This window comes from Psittacula echo (assembly GCF_963264785.1).
Source record: "Psittacula echo genome assembly, chromosome: 2".
Lineage (NCBI taxonomy): Eukaryota > Metazoa > Chordata > Aves > Psittaciformes > Psittacidae > Psittacula > Psittacula echo.
The window spans coordinates 5,522,490-5,546,516 of NC_137737.1; the positions used below are offsets into that span (position 1 = coordinate 5,522,490).

The following is a 24,027-nucleotide window of genomic DNA, read 5'->3' on the forward strand; positions in this document are numbered from 1 at the left end:
GGTTTGGGTTTGTTCCAATATGAATCCACTATATATATGGCTTGGAGATAGACAGTTCTACATGGAGAGCCTAGTTCTGATTCCAGTCACCCTCTTTGCTTCTAACACAGACAGGGACCTTCATAGGGACCTTCTGACACTGCAAGTGCTTCATGGGGAGGCCCCTCAAAGTCCCCTGCATCACTGAGTCCATGAGCTAGCAGAAGCTTTAGGGTTATTTGGCACAACCCCGTGGCTGGTGTAACTTCTCTGGATGAACAAGAGCCTCCTGCCCTCAAAGCCTGTTCCCAGCAAGGGATGATACAGGAGCAACACACACCATCTGACCAGCACCACTGCCAAACACTTATATGCTGGGTTTGGAGAGTGCGGACAGGTTCATGTGGATCTAGGATGACACCAAGCATGTGCTTAGACTGAGATGTTGGAGCCAGTGAAGATGGCAGTGAGCTGGCAGATACTGCCTTGTGTTTTGTCCTAGGTCGGGGTCTTCAGAACTGCAGTGTTTCCCACAAGGCTGCTCCTAAGGGGGTGCTTTATTCTCACCCAGCTGGGCAATATAAGCACATTTAATCCAAAATGACTTAATCATAGAATCACAGAATGGTTTGGGTTGGAAAGGACCTCAAGATCATCCAGTTCCAACCCCCCTGCCATGGGCAGGGACTCCTCACACCAAATCATGTCACCCAAGGCTCTGTCCAACCTGGCCTTGAACACCGCCAGGGATGGAGCATTCACAACTTCCCTGGGCAACCCATTCCAGTGCCTCACCACCCTTACAGTAAAGAATTTCTTCCTTATATCCAATCTAAACTTCCCCTGTTTAAGTTTTAACACATCACCCCTTGTCCTATCGCTACAGTCCCTGATGAAGAGTCCCTCTCCAGCATCCTTGTAGCCCCCTTCAGACACTGGAAGCTGCTCTGAGGTCTCCACGCAGCTTCTCTTCTCCAGGCTGAACAGCCCCAACTTTCTCAGCCTGTCTCCATACAGGAGGTGCTCCAGCCCCTGCTCATCCTCGTGGCCTCCTCTGGACTTGCTCCAACAGCTCCATGTCTTTCTGAAGTCGGGGACACCAGAACTGCACACAATACTCCAAGTGAGGTCTCACGAGAGCAGAGTAGAGGGGCAGGGTCACCTCCTTCGACCTACTGGTCATGCTCCTTTTGATGCAGCCCAGGATACGGTTAATTAATACTGGCTTCTACACAGTAAGAAGCAGTGGGAGACTGCGGGGCTGTGCGCTGTGACTGATCTGATGCTCAGAGGTACCTTTTGTTGTAATTCCTCCTGACAGGCCACCTGAATTAGCAGCCCTCAGGCAGTAATTGTTCTCCAGCTCAAACACAGGCTAACAGCATGTATGGAGCTTGTTGCGCACCCTGCTGTGCCTTGAGGCGTGAGGTGAGTGAAAGCCAGAGAGAGAATACTGAGAAATAACAGTGGGAATGTAATAGGAAAGCAATGGCTCTACCTCTGAGGACCTCCTGCTCCCCACCTTGCGTTGGGATTATTCACATAAAGGATATTTCCATGGGCAAAGCACAGAGCTGTGCATCCCTAACACACAACATTAATCTTGTGCAGTGGGACTGTATCGTCCTTACAAGTAACTAATATTCACACTGCAGAAACAACATAGAGCATGTATCTGGCACCAGTTTACTGCCTCCAGCCATAGTCCAGACCCACTGTTGTGTATGAGAGCCAGGGGGTTCTTTTCAGAGACTGATAAAAGCTGAGGAATGTCTTTTCCAGACTATGCGAAGTGAATGAGACTGTCTTCCCCTATGTTTGCAGTGAAGACTGCTGATGAATCCTTGCTTTCTGAGCCTTCCCGTGCTGCCCTGGCAGAGGACAGACCCTTTGGACCAAAGTGTAGAGAAACACTACAGCATTGCAGAGACTACATGAGGTCAAGGATAACCTCTGTATACATCTGTGCGCACGGTAACATGTAGCCCGTGCTGGATTTCTATGTTTCAGTCAGATTCATTTGTTTGTTTTAAAGTTAACCCCAGACTGTGGCCAAAAGCTAGGCTGGATCAGAGCTGAGCTGAAGCCAGCTTTACAAAACAAGCCTGTGAGGCCCTAGAAAGCATGATTACATTGGGGTTTTGCTGGTTAAAATGAGTTTTCTGTAACAGTGTTGGGAAGTGATCTCTGACTTTTCAATGTCTGTCTCAGATACAGCATGAAAATTGGCTCTAGTTGCAGGTTTTAAGCCTTCACCAAAATATCCGTGCACAGGTCAGGTGTTATTGTTATTACTCAAAAGCCTTCTCAAGTAAAGATTAACTCCAGATGAGATAAATCTTGAATAAATGTAATCCATGGATTAATTAGCTAAAGCCCTATGTTAATCAGAAAGCAAGAAAGGGAGAAACACTAGCTCATTAAGCATTTAGAAGCATGTTGTATGTCCTTGCAGGATTCAGTTACCCTCTCTCCATAACACAACTGCTTTGTATTTAACACTTGGAGGTGGATGAGACATCCAATGCCCTTGTATGTTAAAACTCGAACCTGTCCAATTATATAGCGCTAGCCACCACAATGAGGAGAAACAAGCTCAATAGTATAGGATGGAAAAATTACTGCTACAACTCCAGAAATGGCTCACACTGTGTACGAAGTCTGACATTTACATAAGGAATAGCTGGGTTTGTGGCTGTGCATTACTTATTCATACCTTGTGTGGAATAACTCAGAGGTAAAAGACTAATCCGTTAATCCCCCCCTATCCATGATCCTAAGAAATCATAAACCCTGCAAGATACTTTATCCTCTTAGGAAAATCAGGCTCATAAGCTGAGGACAGCAGCATGCTTGGTGCTGAGGAATGGCAGCATCTCCCCATTGTACAGCTATGCAGGTTCAGGTCCGCCCTACCTAGGGCTATTTCGGGATCTGTTTGATGCACGCACACAGAAGCAGAAAGTCCTCATTTGTGAGACCTCTCTCACAGTGCATGAGATGTCTCCTTGCTCTTCCAGGCCAGCCATGCCTGGGGCTTGTTGCAAAGTTTTTATATGTGCTTCTTTTAATGAAGCACCTTCTACCACCCAGGAAAGATGGATGTCAAAAGGACATGAAATGAAGAACATTTTCCTTATTTCAAATACAGCATTGTGTAGAATGTCCCACGTTAAGTTTTTTCCCCACGAATAATTCAATGTGAACACGAACAACTATATATTTTATGCTTTACACTTTCTTTTTTTGACCAGCACTTATCAGTGGCCATGAACTATAAGCACAGTATCACACAGGCAAAACCAGCCCAGAGGTACAATGAGACCTCCACCAGTCTGATTCAGGGGGTGAGGGGGGAAATCAGAGATCTCTAAGCACATACCAAAACCCAAGGCAAACAAGGCTGGCAAGTCCATGGTTTGGCCTCACCAAGATGCATTTGGTCTCGGCTGGTGTGACACCGCTTTGCTGCCCTGCACCCCACTCCTGAAGCTTCCTTTGCCCAGCCTGTCTTCTGCATCACACCCTCTGGCATGGCCTGATCTGCTTCCAAAGTGACAGTGGCTTTGCCTCTACCCCCAAGGACATGTCCCATGAGGGACAAAGACCTCAGGGTTTCTCATCATAGAATGCTTGTGTGGCTGCACATGGACCATTTTGCTTCCACGGGAAGAAGACAGCATCAGCTGGGATGGGTTTCTTTATTCTGAGGCTCTAAGGCAAAGAAAGGGGAGCAGCAGATCTTGTTCAAAGGGATCTGTTGGACCATAGCCTGAGTCTGAAAAGTAACATAGGGTTTTCTTAAGCTGAAGTGATGAGCAGCCATTTTGACAACCCTCTTCATCAGGAAGTAATTGCCAAACTCCTCCATGGGATGGAGTCCAGTGAAGTAGGAAGTGTGAAAAATAATGTTCCCTTCCTATGCAAGGGTAAAACGCTGCCACCCAGCCTACAAGAGCAGTTTTCCCATGGTCAAACTTGCTACACTGGAAAGTGTAAGTACAGGGGAGTGAAGAAACAGCCATACAGAGCTTACTGCAAGTATGTTCAGCCACTAAACAGCCATACCGATGTGTTGCCTCATGAGTGCTGCACGAAACAGCTACCATTCCTGCTCTATTCCACTCAGCTATCGCCCACAGTGTGGGGTGATCTCATCTACCCATGGGGCAAAGGGTGCCCAGGGCCCCTGTGTCTGCCATGTAGCATCACACCATCGCCATGGACAGATTATAATACCAAAGGACATGCAGGACAGGAGTATTACCTGGCTGTATATTTTGATAGTAAAATGAAGTTTTAGTCCCCATAATTTTTCATGTATTCCATACCTCTGGGTATGCCAAGTGACACAAGCAGGTCTGAAGCCTGCATCTGCCCCAGGCCAGTGCAGACAATGGGTGAATTACTGACCATGTGGCAGGGTGGAAACAAGGACACTCCAATCTGGCACTGAGATGCTCACATGAGCATACCTTGAGGATACAAAAAGCATCTGAGTATGACTTGGCGGAGAACAACCCTTTGCTCTTACCACATAATTCTCCAGAAATCTGGCTTTCATTTAACATGGAAAATGAAGACTATTGGGGAAATAAATGCTTGGGGCTGAGGCTTGAGGCAACTGAAGTAACCTGAAGGAAATCCATTCCAGCAGCCTCAAGCAACTGCAATGACCTATTGATCCCATTTGGAACAACTTTTCAACCTGCCACATCTACACATAGGGCTACAGGTGAAGCTTGTTCACTGAGAAGACCTTCAAAACCCACTGCCACTGTCTTCAGACCCAGTCAGACCCACTGGTGTGGGGAGCACACAGTGAAAATGCCCCATGCAATGAATGTGTAGGGTTAGATTTGTTAATAATGTATGTGTATATATCATATGCTATGTATTTAGCTCAGGCAAGTTGAGGTAAAGCCAAAGGCAGATCAAAGAAATCCATGGGATTGGACTTAAAATACTTGAAAGGTGCCTTTGGACCAGAATTCAGTGAGCAAAAACCATCAGAGAGTCTCAAATTCAGGCTGGCACCTTCTTGGGTGCTGCCTCTGACCCAGAGCAGAAATCATCCACAAGAGTCCCCCGGTGGCAGCAGCCTCAAGCTGTTCTCCACAATGTTCATCCCTTTGGGACAGAACGGGGGAATTAACACTCCCTATCAGCACTTGGATAAGAGTCTTTGTGTACTGTGACCATGCCAGGTCCTCCAAGGGATGCCTGTACAAGCTGGGGGTCTGCAGCAGCTTTCGGAGGAGGAATGAGGGTCTATTTCCTCTTGGGAAAGCATTCCTGCACAACCCGCATGCCTGCAGGAGAAACCCTGCTCCGGGGATGCACCAGCTGTCTGAAGAAGCTGCAGCTGGAGCGAGTGCTGCAGGTTTTATACCGGAGATGGCTCAGACAAACCTAGTGTTGACCCATCAGAAGGCTGCAGGCTGCAGTGTGCAATACAATACTTTGCGGTACTAAAGGACCTTCCACATGAGGGTCTCACATTAATTAATTAAGCCTCTGAGCACCTAGAAGGAAAATCTATCCTATTTTACCAGCGAGTGCAATGAGGATGCGAAGGTCATACAGAATAGAGGTGCAAAGGAAAGAGAGAGCCCGGTGTCCTGACTCCTGACTCCTTGCTGCATCTATTAGCTCATGGGTTCCCTACTAAAGACACACATGGAGGACAGAAGGTGACCCACAGCCATGCCCTGAGGGGCACCGACTGAGAGGTTTAGTAAGGTGCAGGGGGATGACTAACAGGGTTACACAGATCGACGTAGCTCAGTAAAGAATATGGCATGAAGAAAATTGATCCTTCCAAAGACTTCAGCCCCATGCTTATGTCAGAACCAGACGTGACTTGTGTCTGTGTTTCATACGATACCACCATGCATCCACCAAAGGGCTTTCCTTCATGTTTAAATGATGAACTGCAATGTAATGCCAATGGGTGCTTTTTTCACAGGGAGAAGGGAGAAGAAGGGAAAGCGTTTGGGTGGGCTGAGGCAGAGCTCGGGTCTTCCCTGCCTCTCCCACCCTTTCCTTCCCTCCCCTGCTCACATGGCTCGGAAGCAAGGAGTCACTGACGTCTGGACGTGCCCATCTGTCTGCAACACCAAGGAGACAAGCTCATGGGCCCTGGAAGAGAGAGTAACCTGCATATGATTGGGGTGTGCAGCGTAGCAGCTACGGTGTCTGTGCGTAAGACCGGAGGCTGTCATGGGGAAGAAAAAGAAATGTGCTTTACAGGTCATCATGGAAGATGGTTGGTATCACTATTTCATTTTGATGCTGCCAAATCTTTCCAAGCACACCATTTTGCGTCTGTCAATGCAATTTCAGTTTGCTCACGCGGGGAACTTCTGTCAACCTGCCAAACTAAAGTAAATACGAAGAACATCACTATAGATAAAGAATATAATGTCTAATCAATAAGGGACATTCTGCCAATTCCAGCTGGCACTTAATGGCTAGCTGCGTAAAGCATCACGTGTGTAAATCCCAGTAACAAATGCTGTTTGCTCTTTGTCTTGCAGCTGGAATAGAGATTGATGGACAAGTGGAAAGTGACACAGAGAGTGAAGGTAATGTAGAGATTGAAAAATGTGGTCTTGTTTGAAATACAAGAGGTGATACCTTTTCTTTTGCTCTGTGGCTTGTTACTTGCTCTACAACAGGAACCATTTCATCAGCTACTAGTAAGCAAGCAGGTTTTCCCCTTGAGGTTTGAGTTGGTGATATGTAAACTATCATCCTTAAGCAATCTGTCCCCTTTCATCCACACTCTAGGGTAGGAGGCTGTCAGAGCCCATGTCCCTTGGCAGTCCTCCTTAGTAAACCAGGCACTTCAGTAAAGCACCATCCTATGCAGGGTGCTTTGCATCACAGCAAGGTCCTGCTTGCCCTCCCTGTAAATGCTTGCTGAGACCGTAACATGCTGGGTATCTTGATTAATTATGGCCACGAGAACATAAACATGAAAATGGATTGGAGGCAGAGTGATGGCTGTGAAGAAAATCAGGAAGAGCCAGTGACGGGATTAAAACCAACTTTGACCCTGTAAGTATGGTAAATAAAGAGAAATAGCTACGTGGTAGGATTATAACACTAACTAAAGAAAGATAACTAAGAGGTAACAGCACTGGAGAGGTGATATGAATATAGATGCTACCGCAACAGTTGTTCACAACCGTGTCTGCACAATCCATAAAACATGAGAAAATAATTAGCAAATGACGGGGATTTTTTTGGTTTTAAATCATATCCACCTTTTCCATACTTGCAAATGAGGCACTAAAAGTAACAAATGAATTTTCCACACTTAACCTCGTATTTGATTAGTTGCAAATGAAAACCGTGATAGTTGGCTCCATAAAATGAACATTGACCTAAAGAGGGGTGGTCCTTTGACCTAGATCACTAACTGAAATTCAGCTGAGATGGCCCATTACAGAGGAACTGAAACCTACCTAATGGCTCCTGAGGAACGAGTTGAAAGCTTCTCATTCCCAGTGACAAGTGTGACAGCCACCACCTACTAACAAAACCATTTGCTTGTTACTAATTTCTAGCTTCTCACAGAGATGCAAATGCTCAAACTCTTTTTGCTTCTAGTTTTGTTCACCTCTTCGGCTGCTCAGTTTTCACTCCGAAGCCTATTCCTGCCTGATTTCCTTCTTCTATTACAATTTCCTTTACCCTGGGGAAATAAACCAACGCCAAAATTATACACTTTTCTTGTTGTTTGCTTGAACACTTGGTTTTCATCAGCCAGAAATTTTGGAAAATTAGAAGCCAAGAGAATGTGGGAAAGTTACAATTTATTTTAATGCACTTGGTAGTAAAAGGGGGGGTTTTTTTGGATGTTTTTCCCCTTTCTATAATATCATGTAATTAAATCCTGCTCCATTCCAATCCTTCAAGCTGTAAGCACTTCTGACTTCAGCACAAAAAAGAGTTTTACCTTGCAATGCCAGTAAGAATGGAACGTGCATCAGAGACTATTTGGGGTTTTTTATCTCTGGATATAGACCTTCCTATATAAAAGCAAGCTCAGTGAAACAAAACTGGGTCCTTCCTAAGCTGTGCCTTTTCTCTCTGTAAGTAGAAGACCTCCATCCCCAGCCTTGAAGAGTAAATGTCTTTCAAGGACATTGCGCCAACAAGCAAACTTCATACTGTATAACCCACTGTGATTTCTATTTCCGTTGCTCTGGTGTGTTTACAGGTTGGGAAGATATCTGTGCTCTCTGATGGATGGGCTTTTGCATTGGTAACTGATTTCCAGTTTTCTTATGGCCATATATAAGTCACTGATGTGCTAAAATCAGCCATACTGTCTTAAATGGGAGTTCCATAACCGAAGAGTTGGATGGGGTATAACGCAAAGCCCACCCACATCAACAGGCATCTGCTTATTGGCTTCACTAGGGTTTGCATCAGGCAAACCTGGCTGCTTATGCTTTTCTGATGAATCCTTATTTTGCCAGCATGGATTTCCCGATGTACTTGGTTTTTATCTTTTGCAGAAGATGAAGTAAAGGACAAGACACCCAAGAAAAAACCCCTCAGGGAAACCAGCCGAGCGAGCAGACTTGAAAGGAAAAAGCAAGAGAAAGACAAAGAAGAAGATGAGAGCAAAGAGGAAGACAGTTGTAGCCAAGAAAATGAAGCTTCTAGCAGAAAGAACTACCAAGGGAAAACCAGTGGTGGAAAAAAGGCAGGAGAGGATCGAAGCCGGCAGAGAGGCAAAAGGGCTCCCACCAAAGATCAAAAGGAGTCAGAAAACAAGGAAAAGAAAGCAAATAAGAAAGGAAAAGAGGGGGAGAACAAACAGAAGAAAGACAGGAAAAACAGGTAATTAAACAATCCCCGGGTATGGTGCCTCGTGTCGGATAAGGAGCGATATAAACATGTCAGTGGCATATGGGTCAGACCCGCAAAACCCATAAACTGTGAGTAAGTTACTGCTCTCCCAGGAGAGGTACAACAGTGGAAAAGAGTAGTGTAAAATGGCACATAAACAAACTGTTGCCAAGGTCTTCTGTTGTTATTTCTCAGCCAGGATCAGACCCATGCATGTAGTGGAGTCCCAGCACCTATAGCTGGGGCTAGAAAAGCACTCGTCAAGAGGACAGCTTAAGCCACTTGGATCTGGGCACATTTTCTTGGTTGGTCTATGGAACCAGTCAGGTTAAAATGGATCTCTCACATTTTCAAATCACTTCCTCTTCCAAACCTTGCTTATCCCATTCCTTTGCTTCTCCCCATATCTTCTACTTCCTTCTGAACATAGAATCATAGAATGGTTTGGGTTGGAAAGGACCTTAAGATCATCCAGTTCCAACCTCCCTGCCATGAGCAGGAATGCCTCACACCAGACCATGTCACACAAGGCTCTGTCCAACCTGGCCTTGAAGTTCATCTTTCTGCTGATTTCATGCAACCTGAAATATTATAAGGTATATTCGTATTTGGGGTGTATGAATACAGTAAAATTTAAACCTAAAATGAAACACACAGAAGTCCTTCCACTGGCTTCAATCAACAATTTTCTTGCATGCCAGGACAGAATATTTGTCTCAAACTGATTCCCCATTGATATCTACAATATTTTAGAAGTTTGCTTTTGGAATAAAACTCAACCTTAATAAAATGCTGTACAAACAGCAACTAATCCTCACAATCTCCCTCGCAGAGTAGACACATATTGTGAAGTCTTTTGTACATAAGACAACACCAAGAGGTTAAACGACACACCCAAGATAATCAGTAAATAAGTACAAGAGCTAGATGTTCTTCCAGGCCAACTTCCCCGCAAGGGATGGGTCAGCATCCAGAGGAGACCCTGCATGTCCAAGGAGAGCCCATTCTATGTGAACTGCTTGGCATTGCCTCAGAAAAATAGTGAATAATATTTCCCTGGGACATTCTGGGTCACTTTTTATTCTTTTCGAAATGGAAATAACTCGCAATTTACTGAACCATTTTTAAAAAGTGGTCACTGTTACCTCATAGTACAAATTGAGTGACTATTGCTCATTTCCAAGCTGCACAGGAACTCAACTGCTTAGGAAGAACAAAATGAGCAGCAGAACAAAGAACATGATGTTTTGTATTGGATTTGAACCTGCTGAAGCCCTTTCAGAAATCACATTGGCAACAAACTGATAGATCTGCAGAGCCAACTGTAGCCTAGGCAATGCTTCTGTAGCTGAAGTGTGATCCAAAACACAATGTTGGGTGAGTTACGGTGGGGAGCAACCATCTCTTCATTATCCTGGCTTTAAGCAGCCTTGCCCTGAGCATCTCGGCTCACACCAAGCCAGGAGATGCTGAGACACTGTGAGCACATCAGAGTGGGATCTCCAGGGGCCAGTGACCTTCCCTCTAACTCCTACAAGGTTTGCTATTCTGTGCCCTTTACTTTGTGTCTCTGCCAGCACTTCTGCTTCTTCCAACTCATCTGATGAGGAGTCACCATCCGAGGAAGAGCTTGCCATGCTGATGGAGCAGGTGGAGCAAAAGAAAAAGCTGATCTCCACCATGAGGAACAAGCCCTGGAGGATGGTGAAGAAGCTCTCGGTGCTCAGGTACCATTCACACCAGGAACCCATAGCCTGGGTGTCTTTGCTGATTGCCAGATGCACTTTGCCTTTCCTAGATATTGCATATTTGCTGCTGCTCCTGTAACACCCCAGTCTCAGCAAAAGCAGCTGGCAGAGCCTGGCCAGCCTGTCTGGGCATCAAAGATCAGAGTTACAATGTGGAATTTGATTTTCAGCCTCTGTAACCAAAGAACAGGCAAATCTGTTTAACTGATACCCATGGCCGGGTCATTCTACCCTTGTGTTTAAAACCAAATGACTCACTACTGCCAGGCTACTTATTAAAGCAGACTCTGTGCCCTGGTTTGCTTACTCATGCCCATTGTCAGGCAGAAATCAGAGCAGCGAAGTGCCGTGTTACTTCACACTCCTGAGGTGGGGCTGCTTGGAAAAATGCTGCATTATTTACAAAGGTTTATGGAGCAAAGGTGGTGTTAAATGTGGGAAGAGCTCAGGCAGCTGCAGAGACCCCTTAGTGCAGAGCAGTGGGATCAGTGGGGTAGAGCATACCAGGGAAACCAAACCTCACAGGTCAACAGGATCATCACAAGCCATCCGCATGTCAAGGCAATGATTCAAATCCCAGGTGAAAAACCCCCTTCCTACCAGCAGACCTTTCAAAACACCATTGGAAGGCATGCACAGCCCCATGGGGAGTGATGATGCCCCTCTGCTCCGTGTTTGCCAGAGCTGCAGTGACTGGGCTGTGAAGGCCAGAGCGTGGAGGGAGACCAGACATCCACCCTTGCATGAGCACAGCTGCTTTCCCACTGATGTGGGAAGAGGTGAAAAGCAAATGACTCCTCTGTTGTTTCAATAACCTGCTTATTTATGTTGCACCTAGGGAGGCACAAGCTTTTGTAGAGAAGTTTGAAGGAGCTCTAGGAAAAGGGAAGGGCAAAAAATTGTACGCGTATAAGATGATGATGGCAAAGGTAAGTGTCGCAGTGATGGCAGGGGAAAGCTTGGGTACCTGGTTGTGTATTCGGCACTTTTTGTTTGGTAGAGTGTCTTAACCTGTATTTGAAACAGCAGGAAATCAGAGTAACTTCCTGCCTGCATTCGGAAAAGCACTAGCCAGCTTCAAAACTATGACTACCATAGAAACAACAGGGGGAATTTGCCTCCCATCTGAATCTCCTTGAGACTTCCCCTGAAGCAAGGCAGGGCTTGTAGGAGCAGGGAAAACCACAGCTTTCCGGTTGCAATCTCCAAAACCTTGATCTTTGAGACAGGGTACCCCTAAAGGACAGAGAGGCCATGCCAAATGCTTGCACTGCCCCGTGGACTCCTGTAAAATTCCATCCTGCCCAGTAATGAGGAGATAACAGAGAGAATGATGACTGTGTTCTAAGACTGAAGATGGTAGCCAAGTTGCATGTTGTCATGGAGATATATTGAGAAGTGAAAAATGGAGCGAGGCCTGAGATGATGAAATCAATGGGAGTTTAGCTGCTGGTCTGATGAGAAAGGATGTGAGCTCAGTATATTACCAAATTAAATTGTATTTCAAATAGAGTTGGTTCTGCATCACAGCACACGCAGCACAACTGCAGCTTTCCAAAAGCCTGGGAAGGTTAAAGCTCAGGCAATGAATGTGAACACTTGGGACTGGGGGACTTTTGGATTGAAGGTAGTTTCTGAAATAGCCCAAAAGATCAGACCCAGACCAGAGTTTCTATTTTGGACATTATACCCACTTCTAACAATGCTACCCAGCCCTGCCATTAGAAAGCCCTGCAGAGGAAGCAGCCTCGCTCTTCACACCTCTCTGCTCACTGCAGTGTTGTCTTGTTTCAGAAATGGGTGAAGTTTAAGAGAGACTTTGACAATTTCAAAACCCAGTGCATACCCTGGGAAATGAAGATAAAAGAAGTGGAGAGTAAGTGGAAGTTGCTGTGCTCTCTCTGTTCTTTGTAAGCCAGCTTTGCCAACAGGGCTTCAGCTCCCTCATCCCCACCTCTGGTGCCAAATGAGGAGTGCATGCCCTGGGTAGCTCTGGGCTTTGCTGTCTCCATCAGTGGTGGGGACCATTGGGAGGGTCTAGGGCAACACGCTGGGGAGACCTGAAAGGGTAAAGGGGTTGCTGGGGACAGTTTAACCCTCCTAAACTCCTAACCATGGAGTGTCTTCTGGTTTAAGGTCACTTTGGCTCCTCAGTCGCTTCCTACTTCATATTTCTGCGGTGGATGTATGGAGTGAATCTTGTCCTTTTTGGTTTAATATTTGGACTGGTTATAATTCCAGAGGTAAGTGCTTAATTCCCCTTTCAGTAGTATCTTGCCCATTGCTTAACATGATGTTGTGGTTTAAGGATGCATGACCATGAGATTTATAGTACCGACAGGTGTCTTATACCAGGTAGTGCTTTATGAGTATGATTGTATAAGGATGATTATTTAGAAAGAACTTGCAAGACTGCTGCTGACACAGAAGCAAAAGTCAGATTGAAATCAGGAGGCCTAAAAGGCCCTAAAAGACCCTAAAAGATCTTTCCCATTCAGCGGCTAAATCAGGGGCTCAAACCCTTAATTTAAGGCCAGTTTTTGTTTTAACTAAAGTGAAAAACATGACCTAAGAATCCTAGATACAAGCTCAGGTCCATAACAGCCATAAGAAATAGACTGTGGTCTAAAAGTGATTAACAAACCCCCCCTTCTGCACCCTCTGTGGGGCATAGCCCCAGGGCGGCAGCTAAAGCACAGCCCCACAGGAGGAACCATCAAGGGAAGGAACAAACAATTTCCCAGCACTTTGCCGTCTAACATTTGTTTGGGAAATATCCCTTTTCTGTACTTCTAATTCGGGTGATTCACAAGGTAGAGCTTTATTTTTAGTTTTCCTGTTTCTCGCTGTTCTTGGAGGAGGAAAAGCATCTCATCGCCAACTTCATGTGATCATTTAGTGAAGAATTTCTTAATGCAGCCATTACAGCTCTGGCTAAATTACTCAGTGTGGTCTTTAAAGGCTGTGCAATCCACAGGCAGTGGCATCTGTTCTGTTCAATGCAGATTTTTATGGAGCAGAAATGCAGCACACGAGGACTGTACTTTTGTTTTCCTTAATGTGGTTGCTCATGCTATCAAAAGTGAAAACTCTTCCTCCTCCCAGGACGAAGAGACATAACCATTAGCACCGAACAATACAAATGTATTTTGTTAGGAACTATACATACAGTAGAAGACTAAACAGCTTTCATCTTTGAAGTATGCATACTGTTACTCATTGCGTACTGAGCTCTTATGATATGGCAAGACACTGGGCAATAAACATTTAATCATAAATTATTTGGAAATTTATTAGATAACCCTAAAAAAATAAGTAAGTGATAGATTATATGCTAAGATCTTTCTAGGCTATGAATATTAATGAGATATTTCGGTATAAACATTAGAGTCTGCTTGTAAATGTATTTAACTCTCCATAGCCCTTGATGTTCTCCACTTGGTCTTCCATAGCTGCTGGGCTTGCTGCTTTGTGTGGTGCCAGAAGAAGAGGCTGTGCCATGAAAACTCTTCTTTGCACCATTTTGTCCTGTGCTGTTTTCCCAAACCTAACTGCCCTTCACCGCACCTTGAGACCTAAAATATGAAATATACTGCAAGCTCGACCCAGTGCTCTTGACTTCTCTCAAAGGAGGAGTCCTGCATAAAGAGATTAAGCTAATCCCTTTATTGCATTACACCCATGAAGTTCAAGCTAAGAACTTCTTGCTAAGCCAAGGACATTTAAACTGGAGCTGATCATTGAGAGATATAAGTCCTTGGCATTATACTACCTGATGCTACCAGAGAAAGCGAAGTCCTCTGGTTATTTGGGTGAAATTAATCCTAAATATTTTAAACTGCTGTCCTGGAATTAAGAAATTAAAACCAACAAAAAGGAAATCCAACCAAAAGCAAAACCAAAGGGTCTTGTTAACAAAAAACCCACAAAGCCTGTACCATGTATCATACTATACATGCATCTCTGTTATTAATGTTCACTAGGTCCTGATGGGAATGCCATACGGGAGCATGCCAAGGAAGACTGTACCCCGGGCTGAACAAGCAACAGCTATGGATTTTTCAGTTCTGTGGGATTTTGAGGTAAGCACGGGAGCATTAATCATCTGAGATCAGTTGAATACCTCCTGAAGCCCTTCAGAAGTTAGTTAGGGATGAATTTGAGCCCAGGTAAACCAGCAATGCACCTATTCCTTCCAGAAGATGAAGACACCTTCTGCAATGAAAAAGATTTGTGTATCTATCTCCTGAGGTTTCTGACCAAAACAGCATATGGATTTGAACCACTTCCATGCACAAATGTGCTAGCTTGTGTATGTCACGTGTGTTTGTACACACACATACACACACAGACACGTATGTCTCAGGTTTGCAGGTACAAAGCAGATACACTTTTACTCCAAAGGGAACACAGAATCAACCAGGTCGGAAAAAACCTTTAAGATCATCAAGTCCAACCATTCCCCCAGCCTGGCTGGCTAATGCCATCCAAAACGTGTCTGTCTGGGGTCAATGAGACGCAACAGGACAAAGGAAAATCCACTAAGGCCGGTGAATTTACGCAGTTCCGCACAGAAGGAGCTTAAGGCAGATTTGGGAAACCCATGTCCTTTTATCTACACAGTATTTTTATTCATGAAGCACAAGAAGCCAAAGTTAGGTTTGTCTGTGTGCATTTGTAGAAGCAGGTGGCAATGTTAATTGCCCAGTGGTGAACATGGTGCAACTCACTTAAACCACATTCATGTAGTTGTCTCGTAGAGACATAGAACTCAGGCAATAAAAGATCTTTCTTCAGAGAAAAGAACCACCCAATAAATAAATTCCTGCTGTATTTTAAATATACACAGAGCTGTAGAAATAGATATCATCATCCCGCCTTCATCACTGGAATTTTACTCAGAATAGCCACTGCGAACTTGCTCATAGCCTTAGGAAGGGGATCATTCCCCATATCCCTACCATCCCTGCTCCCCTGAAATATTTGTAAGAGCCTGAAGCTGGAACCGAAGTTTAGGACTTGCACCCAAAGGGAAAACCTAAGTTTCCATCTGCCCACAAGAGCTTGGCTGCAGCCCCAAGTCACACACCCCCAGTCAGTGACTCTGCCTTTGAAGATTTAGGCCAAAGGGATTAAGTGTTTTTAGGGGATAGCCCAAAAAAGAAGATGCGTGCAAGGGTGAGGAGATTCTGCTGTGGCCAGTACCTTGGGGTCTGACTTTCAAAGCTGCTACTTCTGGAGATGCTTATTAAACGCTTGTTGGTGCTGGTCCGCATATTACAGACCCAGTTCTTCTGTCATAAACTTCACCACAATTCCCTTAGCTAAAACAAACCCCCTCAACTCTTTAATGTAAGGCAGATGATTTAAATGGATTTATGAATAAGGCTTCAAATACTGAACAGGACCAGATCTTTGTTCACCACCTATTTTCTGCTGAGGATTCTTCTGGCTATTGCGCTTCACATTGTCTCACTTGCCCAAATCCCAAATTAGAGGTGAATTGGTGACATTCTGAATAACCTAACACTGAATAAAAAGCTCATTTGAGCAGCACACTGTAAAAATAAGCAGCATTTAAACTCATTTGTCAAAAACCAAACCAAACCCACAAAACTACCCAGACTAACAAACAAAAAAACCCTCCAAAACAAAGAAGAACCTTTGCTGCACTGCTGCTGAGCTGCAGCCACTGATTTCATCTGGGAGACCATGGACTATACACTTATCAGTAAGGAAATTTGCTCTTGGATGAGGCCCTACCAGCGTGAAAGGCTGGCTACCGCAACCTGCTAGTCTCTTGCTTGTGTCTTGGTACATACATCTACATTCCATCAAAGGCTTAATCCTCTGAACCCCTCTGCCATATAGGTCCGGTACCCACTCCCTTGCTGCTTGACACCAGGGAGCAATCTGACAAGCTTGAGAAGCTATGGGGCAGTGATGCACACCTATACCTTCAGCAGCCTGAAGATGTCAAATGAAGCCCTTTACAGGCTTGCCCTTTGAAAATTAATAGATGCTTATTCCAGTGCTCCAAAGAAATGCAAGGGGGAAACTTATTTCAGAGCAGGCATAAAATGAAGAGTCAAAACTGTGATACTGAAAAATGCATTTCAAGACAAAAGAGCCAGGGAAATGTATGTGTTAGCAGCAAGGAGGTCACATCACGGCTCTCTAGAGGAGTAGAAAGGAATAAATCTCACTTGGACACCAGACACCATGTCTCACAAATGGAGTTTACAGAACATACTGGATGATGTGAGCAGAAATCCTCATTTTTCAGTCCCTGCCATTTGATGAATCAAAAAGACAAAGGTTTGGGATTACAACGTAATGACAAACAAGCTTCACTGGCACCTTCCAGGGGCATTATCTTCATGAGGATTTTTCATTACACCTCCCCAGCACACGTTACACATAACACACTATGAGCCACGAGCTTGCTGTATGGCCCCCGGTGGCCCAGAAGCACTGCCTGCAGAGTTGTCCTGTACCTGCGGCACTGTGCTTTGTGCAGGGAAACCACAGAGCTAATATTGCACCCAGGGATACCAAAGCTTTATATTAGGTTAAGAATGAAAATCCCAGTGCTTTAGGGGAGCTTAGTCTGATTAAATGAAGGTGGTCAAACACTGGATAGAGAGGCCCAGAAAGACTGTGGGATCTCCATCCTTAGAGATCTTCAAAACTCAGCTGGATGTCATCTGGAACTTGGCTCTGCTTTGAGCAGGAGGCTTGGCTGGATGACCTCCAGAGATCCCTCCCCGTTTAAAGTATTCAGTATTTCTAAACAAGATCCATTACGCAGCCTCTGATATAAGCTTCAAGTTATGTCTCAATTTTGGTCTTTCCAAAGGCTGAAACAGAGGGGAGCTTGCTCAGCTTTCATGGCCAGACTGGATAACTACACAACTTACGAGCTGAAAGACAACAGGCAAAAAATAGGGAACTACAATGTGCAATGATACACATCAACTTGGATGAGATATAACAGAAGAACAGGGAGAGATGGCCAACGCAGGTTAGGAATCTGCACACCCATTGAATGCCCAGCAGTTTGTACAGGAAAAAATAGATCTACTTGAGACAACATGGCTGATAACAGAGCTCCTGTCTGAGCTTTGCTTTCCACATGAAAGCAATGCTTTGATTTCAGTTTTTAGCTATATTTGCTCTGCATGTGGGAGCCAGTAATAGGAACTAAACCTGCAGGGTACCAAGCATCAGCTGCCTCGTAGCTGAAACGAAAAGTTTCGTATCATGGTGGGAAATCCCATTGCTACAGCACCTCTACAAGATCTGAGGATCTGATACTGGCTTAGAGAAGCAGGTGGGCTACAGCCACAAAAAGCAATGAGGTTTTTCTGGGAGGGATGAATAAAACCAGCATTTTAGTTTCGAGGCAGGATCCTTTGATGTGCTCTCCCTCTTCCCCCTCTCTTTGCATGATAAAGCTCTTAGGAGGATGGCTCTCAAAGGGGACAGGGCAGAAAAAAACCAAGAATGAGACACTAAAAACTTTTCCAGGTTGATTTTCCTTGTTTAAACCTTCAGTTTTCACCAGAAACCCCTTTCCTGCAGGAGAAAAGCTGCAGAGCTTACACAAATGTTGGCTTTTGCCTTTCTTCCAGGGCTATATCAAATACTCGGCCCTCTTTTACGGCTACTACAACAACCAGAGGACAATTGGCTGGTTAAAATACAGGCTCCCGATGGCATATTTCATGGTTGGAGTCAGTGTATTTGGCTACAGCCTGATGGTTGTTATAAGATCGTAAGTACAGCTGGTATTGCCCTCTTTGCACCCAGATGTGTCTCACAGCTGGATTCCCCTCCATGGGTATAGCTTATGGCTTGATGCAGCCTTTGGGGATGGCTGGGGGAGTGTGGGGCAAAGGGGGCTGTGTGCCTGCTGTCTCCATGCACTTGGCCTCAGCATCCATCACGCCTGGCTCTGGTGGACCTGGACAGCCCTCGCCTCAGCCATGTGCTATGTGCATTACTGTGAACCCTCCCACCTCCTTCCCCATCCCTCTTCTTCCTCCTCCTCCTCCTCTCTAGATTGCTTCAACTCTTTCTCCAACATCACTACAGGGCCATCAAACAGGTGGGATTTGTACGTGCACATGGATTTTTTCCATTTCTGTACTTGAAGGAGGATTTTACTTACAGTAAATTTCAAAGGCTCCTTTCCCCATCCTTTCAATGCAAAAAACCACCCCCCAAAAAACATTCCTGAAAGCCAATGCAAGTCACACAGATGGTGCGAGGGGTACAGAAAAGAGCCAAAAGGTATCAGACTGCTTTTGATGTTGTCTCCAAAGCGATCAGTGGAGTTTTAAAGCAGGGCCCCAATCTCCATATTCCTGGTGCACCATCCCTGACCATCGGTGATCCCCCCACAACATCCCCAGCGCACTGACGATGCAGCAGAAGCACACACTTACTTCTTGCTGCTGAGATGTGCTCTGCAAAGCCAAAAATAAACCCGTCTCTGCCTGGAGGGCACTCACATAGAAAGGTTTTTCTTCCTTTGTAAGAAAGAATAAGCCCATGGATTTCTACCCCTGCTGAAAGTGGCTGCGCAGCAGAAAGAGCTTTTTCAGCCTTTGGCTGGAGTGAGAGGTGGGGATTTGCTATACATTTGCCAGGGGATTGCATCATCTCCTGTCTCGCTTTCCTTGAGGGACTGGTGCTAGGAACTCTGGTGGGAGTTACAGAAGGATTTCAGGGATCAAATAATAGAGAGGAAACAGCAGAAGCCACAGCTGCCCTTGTGCTGATTAACAAGAATAATCCTTTTTCTCTCCCTGCATGACTTACTCCACTGGTTCCAGTACTGTGCACCTACTGCAGTCTTACTAAAACTTTGTGTTGCAGTGGGTGGATTAGACAGCACCAACGTGTTAAGTTTAACTATCCAAAGGTAGCCATGATCCTGTGGTAGCCTAGGACCCAGAAGCACTGGTAATAGACTTTATTCACGCTGGTGGAAGCATTCTTTAACCTCTTTAATCACCTATGGTAAGGTTTTTTACGTTACTGCTTTTAATACAAGACCTGCATAGCCCTAAAGACTCTGTTTGACTGCTCAGTCCTCCTTAAACCTAAAGTCCAACAGCACAGACAATTGCACCCAGACCCCCAAAACGATCACCCCGGTCCTTCCTTACCCATCAGCAACCTAAAGCCACCGGCACTGCTTTGCGAAGCTGAAGGACACGTGTTGGCTCTGTGAAACACTGTCTGACCATGTCCTTACACAGGATGGCACGCAACGCCAATGAAAGTACAGCAGACGGGGACGATGACAACTTCATTTTCAGCTGGAAAATGTTCACCAGCTGGGACTACCTCATTGGCAACCCAGAGACAGCAGACAACAAGTTTGCATCCATCACCACCAGCTTCAAGGTAATTCAAGTGGCATTTCTCTGTCTGCTTCTGGGGATGCTCCCAGCACCCACCCACCATGGCAGAGGTTTAGGGGAAATCTGGGTACCTGTGCAGCATCTCTCCATACAAATAGGATGCTGAACCACAGCAGCTCCAGCTCCCATGCTCTGGGTCACCCAAACCCCCTGTATAGGATTGGACAAAATCAGTTTCACTTCAGAGCCCAATTCCCCACCACATTCCCCTGGGATATGGCACGCTTTCTGCCACTTGATGTCCTTCAGTCAAACTGGGATGCCTGTATGAAGCTTCATTTGAATCTAACACAAATTACCGAATTCAATCTAGCCAGGATAGCATGGATTTGCATCTCAAAGCATAGAAAACCACCTGATGTTGCCTTAGGCTTGGTGCCATGAGGCACTCACTCCAATCCTATGAGCACCCCTGTTTTTTCAGGAGTCTATCGTGGATGAGCAAGAAAGCAACAAGGATGAGAACATCCACCTGAGGAGGTTCCTGCGGGTTTTGGCCAATGTCCTCATCATATGCTGCTTGTGTGGAAGCGGTTACCTCATTTATTTCGTGGTGAAACGCTCCCAGACATTTTCTAAAATGCAAAATGTTGGGTGGTATGAAAGAAATGAGGTAAGGGAGCTGTGCTTCTGGTTTCCTGCTGTGATAGTTTTCCTTGGACATCCACATAATCATTGTCACAGCTTGAGGACAGCATCCAAGGCAGAGGGATTACCTATCGAGGCTCAGAAGGCCCCTTTTTTACCTTTGTATTTGTTCTAGCTGGGAAGAACATTGGTCTCACTGGTTGTTTCCAGTGAGAACAGCTCCTGCAGAGAGGGGAAAACATCCTTAAAATCAATCACAATGAAAGTCAATGGGTCTTCAGCACTTACAACTCTGGCCATCTTCTAAAGAATCTAACTCAAGTTGCATATTACTGCTTACAAACTCTGTTGTACTGGAAAGCCCTCTGGACGTTAGAAATGTCCGTGACTGGGCATAAAACTAAACTCTTTATCATCCATCTCGAATTGTGAGAATAAGATTTGAGAAGCTGCAGAGCAACTTCAGTTGTCAGATTCTTTCTGGTGTGTTATTTTGGATGGGAAGTTCAGGTCTTGGAGGTCTTCACCAAAAAAAATAACGTTTCAACATATGCAAAGGTTTGATTTCAATGTATACGACATTAGCATGTAGTTATAGATCAAAGGCAAATTAAAGTCAAAGCCATGCATTTTCATAATTCCCTTAGAAAACATTAGCAAGACAGAACATCCTCACAAAACACTTTGATATATTCATGCTCCATCCCTGGCACTGTTCAAGGCCGGGTTGGACAGGGCTTTGGGCAACTTGGTCTAGCGGAAGAGGTCCCTGCCCATGGCAGGGGGTTGGAACTGGATGATCTTAAAGTCCTTTCCAACACAAACCATTCTGTGATTCCAGTGAACTTTTCCCAAAGAAAAAAGACTTTGCTGATGGTAACTTGAGATTAGAATATACACATTTCTGGGTACTTTTCCTATCCTGGAAAGAAAAGCACAAAAAAGAGAGATCTGTGAGTCTGAGAGTGCCAGCAGCTGTGCAGACACACTTCTTTGCAGGCCAACAGGCACTTTAACGCTGTAAAAACCTCATAGAGCCTGCAAGTCATGCCGGAGCTAACACTAACTTGCTGATGACCTCATTGACCACAGTATAACTCAGCATCTTGCACCATATATAGGAACAAAATGCCACTGTCACGGCAAAACCGAGTCCTTGATGTGCTTCCATTCAAATCCATAATCGCCTCTTGCAAAAGCAAAGGTGCTGAATGTGGAAAATAAACATGAGCATCAACTAATTCTCTTTATGCAGACAAGGCAAGCCTTGCGCTTCCCCTGGAACTAAACTAAGAACCTCGGAGCTGATGCAAGCAGTACTACAAGGGGCCTGAGGAACCTAAATATTCATGAACTCATCCCTTTGAGACAAGAGCAAAAGTGCTGCTGCAAGCGCAAGCCACGCAACCCAGCCCTGAAGTCTGACACCACCTACTCTGCTCACAGTAAGATAGCGGCTGCTGTTACTCTTTGTAGTAATCTCGTTTTCCTCATGCTGCAGGTTGAAATCGTGATGTCCTTGCTGGGCATGTTTTGCCCTCCGCTGTTTGAAACCATCGCTGCACTAGAAAACTACCATCCCCGCATCGGGCTGAAGTGGCAGCTGGGGCGGATCTTTGCGCTCTTCCTCGGGAACCTCTACACATTCCTGTTGGCCTTGATGGATGATGTCAATGAAAAAGTAAGACATTTGCTATTGTTTTCCAGAGCTGGGGGTGATCTCAGCCCATCCCTGCAGCCAGCTGGGATAACCATCCCTTCTGCAGGAGGTGCTTCCCCCATCCCCAGTCCTCTCCAGCATCAGCTGCAGTGCCGCCGCGAGACTCACCAAGCAGAGGGGTTTCCAGAGAGTCACAGAGTCATAGAATCATTGAGTCTCCAGTTTCTCTTTACAGCCCTGACAAGAGTGTTTATTGCCCTCTATAATCATGGAGTGAGAGAGTAATTGGAGGTTTTTTCCTCCATCTGACACTGTTTGCAATTTCTATTAATGCAGAACCCAAGGATATAGTTCATAATCCTCTTCCCCTGCCCTCCCCTCTTTAACGTTATCCTGGTAGCATGTTGCAGGCAGATAACTGGAGGAAAGGATAAATGTCTAACTGATCCATAGAAAAAATAACTCTGCTTAAGCTGAGAAGAACTGGAGGAATGAGGGAATGAGGGTGGGTTTTACCCTGAGAAATTGTGAAGAAAGTGAAGAAGAAGGACTGGATGGAGGCTTCATCTGCACACAGTAGTCTTGAAGGAGGTCTGGCTCCTCCATGTGCGGGAAGCAGGCTGCTAGCTCCTTAGAACTCATGGCTCCCCAATCTGCTTTAGGTCTGGAAGAGCTGCTGCTCCTCCCTGCTCCTGGCAAAAGGGAAGGAGTTTCCGTGCTATTGCCAGCACTGCAAGTCTGTTGTAAGCAGATGCTTATATGACAAGCAGTAACTGGTAGGGATGAGGGGGGAAACCCAATGCCTTGGGTCCTCTGGGACCCATATTTCCTGATAGCTTTGGCTGGGGGGTTTCTCTGTTGCAGCTGGCTGAAGAGGATGTGGTGAAGAACATCACATATTGGACGCTGCTTGGCCACCATAACTCGTCCATGGGGAACAGCAGCAGTGCCACCCCACCTCCTCTTGACCCCGCAGACGTGCCCAGAGGACCCTGCTGGGAGACAACGGTCGGCATTGTAAGAAACCTGTTACGTAGTAAGTCTCTGGGCTGGTTTGGGGTGGTGGGAAGGGGTGCTTGATGTTTTAACATATCCCGGCAAGTGTTCACACACTGTGCAGACGAGGCCCTCAGTGCCATGGGTTAGTGGTGGCCTTGGCAGTGCTTGGGTAAAGGTTGGACTGGATGAGCTTAAAGGTCATTTCCAAGATTCCATAAGTCTCTGATTTCCAGGCTTGAAGCTTTCCTTACAAATGACATCTCCTTTCCTGACTCGTATAGCAGTGTAAGTCCTTGACCACAGTTCTCAAGCTATGGTGGTGAGACCCCCATCTCGAAGCGCCCAGAGCACACACAGCTCTGTGGCATGTGCTGTGAGGAGCACAAAAGGCCAGGTAGACTGCAGCCATGCCTGCACTGGGTTTTCATTCAGATCCTCACTGTGCAAATATGAAGCAAATGTGTTTTCTCCACTTATTGCTTCACTTCATGAGGCAGAACAGCTTTGGATCACGACTAAAATCCAACTGGAAGACATGCCTCAAGGGAACCCCTGACACGTCCCAAGGCCATGGGATCACAGAAGAATTAAGCAGAAATAACCCCTAAAACGCATGCAGTGTGGCCTTCAAGTCCTCAGAATCTCACCCCACAAACCCACCCTGCAACTTTCACTTTGCACCAAGAAGTTCTGCAGCCAGGCTGTGCACAACTTAGAAAGCAAAAGCTGATTTAGATACCTGAGGCTTATT

At 45.5% G+C, this 24,027-nt stretch overlaps 1 protein-coding gene across 1 annotated transcript in view; it reads left to right on the forward strand.

The window, feature by feature from the left end:
- Positions 1 to 6,201: 6,201 nt before the first annotated feature.
- The window catches only part of TMC2 (transmembrane channel like 2), a gene marked incomplete at both ends in the record, with an annotated part of 30,010 nt that continues 12,184 nt past the window's right edge, over positions 6,202 to 24,027 (forward strand). Inside the window, 13 exons of the mRNA XM_080611264.1 lie at positions 6,202 to 6,247; positions 6,519 to 6,566; positions 8,511 to 8,838; positions 10,425 to 10,574; positions 11,434 to 11,524; positions 12,390 to 12,471; positions 12,732 to 12,838; positions 14,579 to 14,677; positions 18,230 to 18,372; positions 19,865 to 20,012; positions 20,454 to 20,642; positions 22,119 to 22,298; positions 23,142 to 23,294. Of these exons, the coding sequence (XP_080467390.1) occupies positions 6,202 to 6,247; positions 6,519 to 6,566; positions 8,511 to 8,838; positions 10,425 to 10,574; positions 11,434 to 11,524; positions 12,390 to 12,471; positions 12,732 to 12,838; positions 14,579 to 14,677; positions 18,230 to 18,372; positions 19,865 to 20,012; positions 20,454 to 20,642; positions 22,119 to 22,298; positions 23,142 to 23,294 (1,764 nt within the window). The remainder of the gene's footprint in view (positions 6,248 to 6,518; positions 6,567 to 8,510; positions 8,839 to 10,424; positions 10,575 to 11,433; positions 11,525 to 12,389; positions 12,472 to 12,731; positions 12,839 to 14,578; positions 14,678 to 18,229; positions 18,373 to 19,864; positions 20,013 to 20,453; positions 20,643 to 22,118; positions 22,299 to 23,141; positions 23,295 to 24,027) is intronic.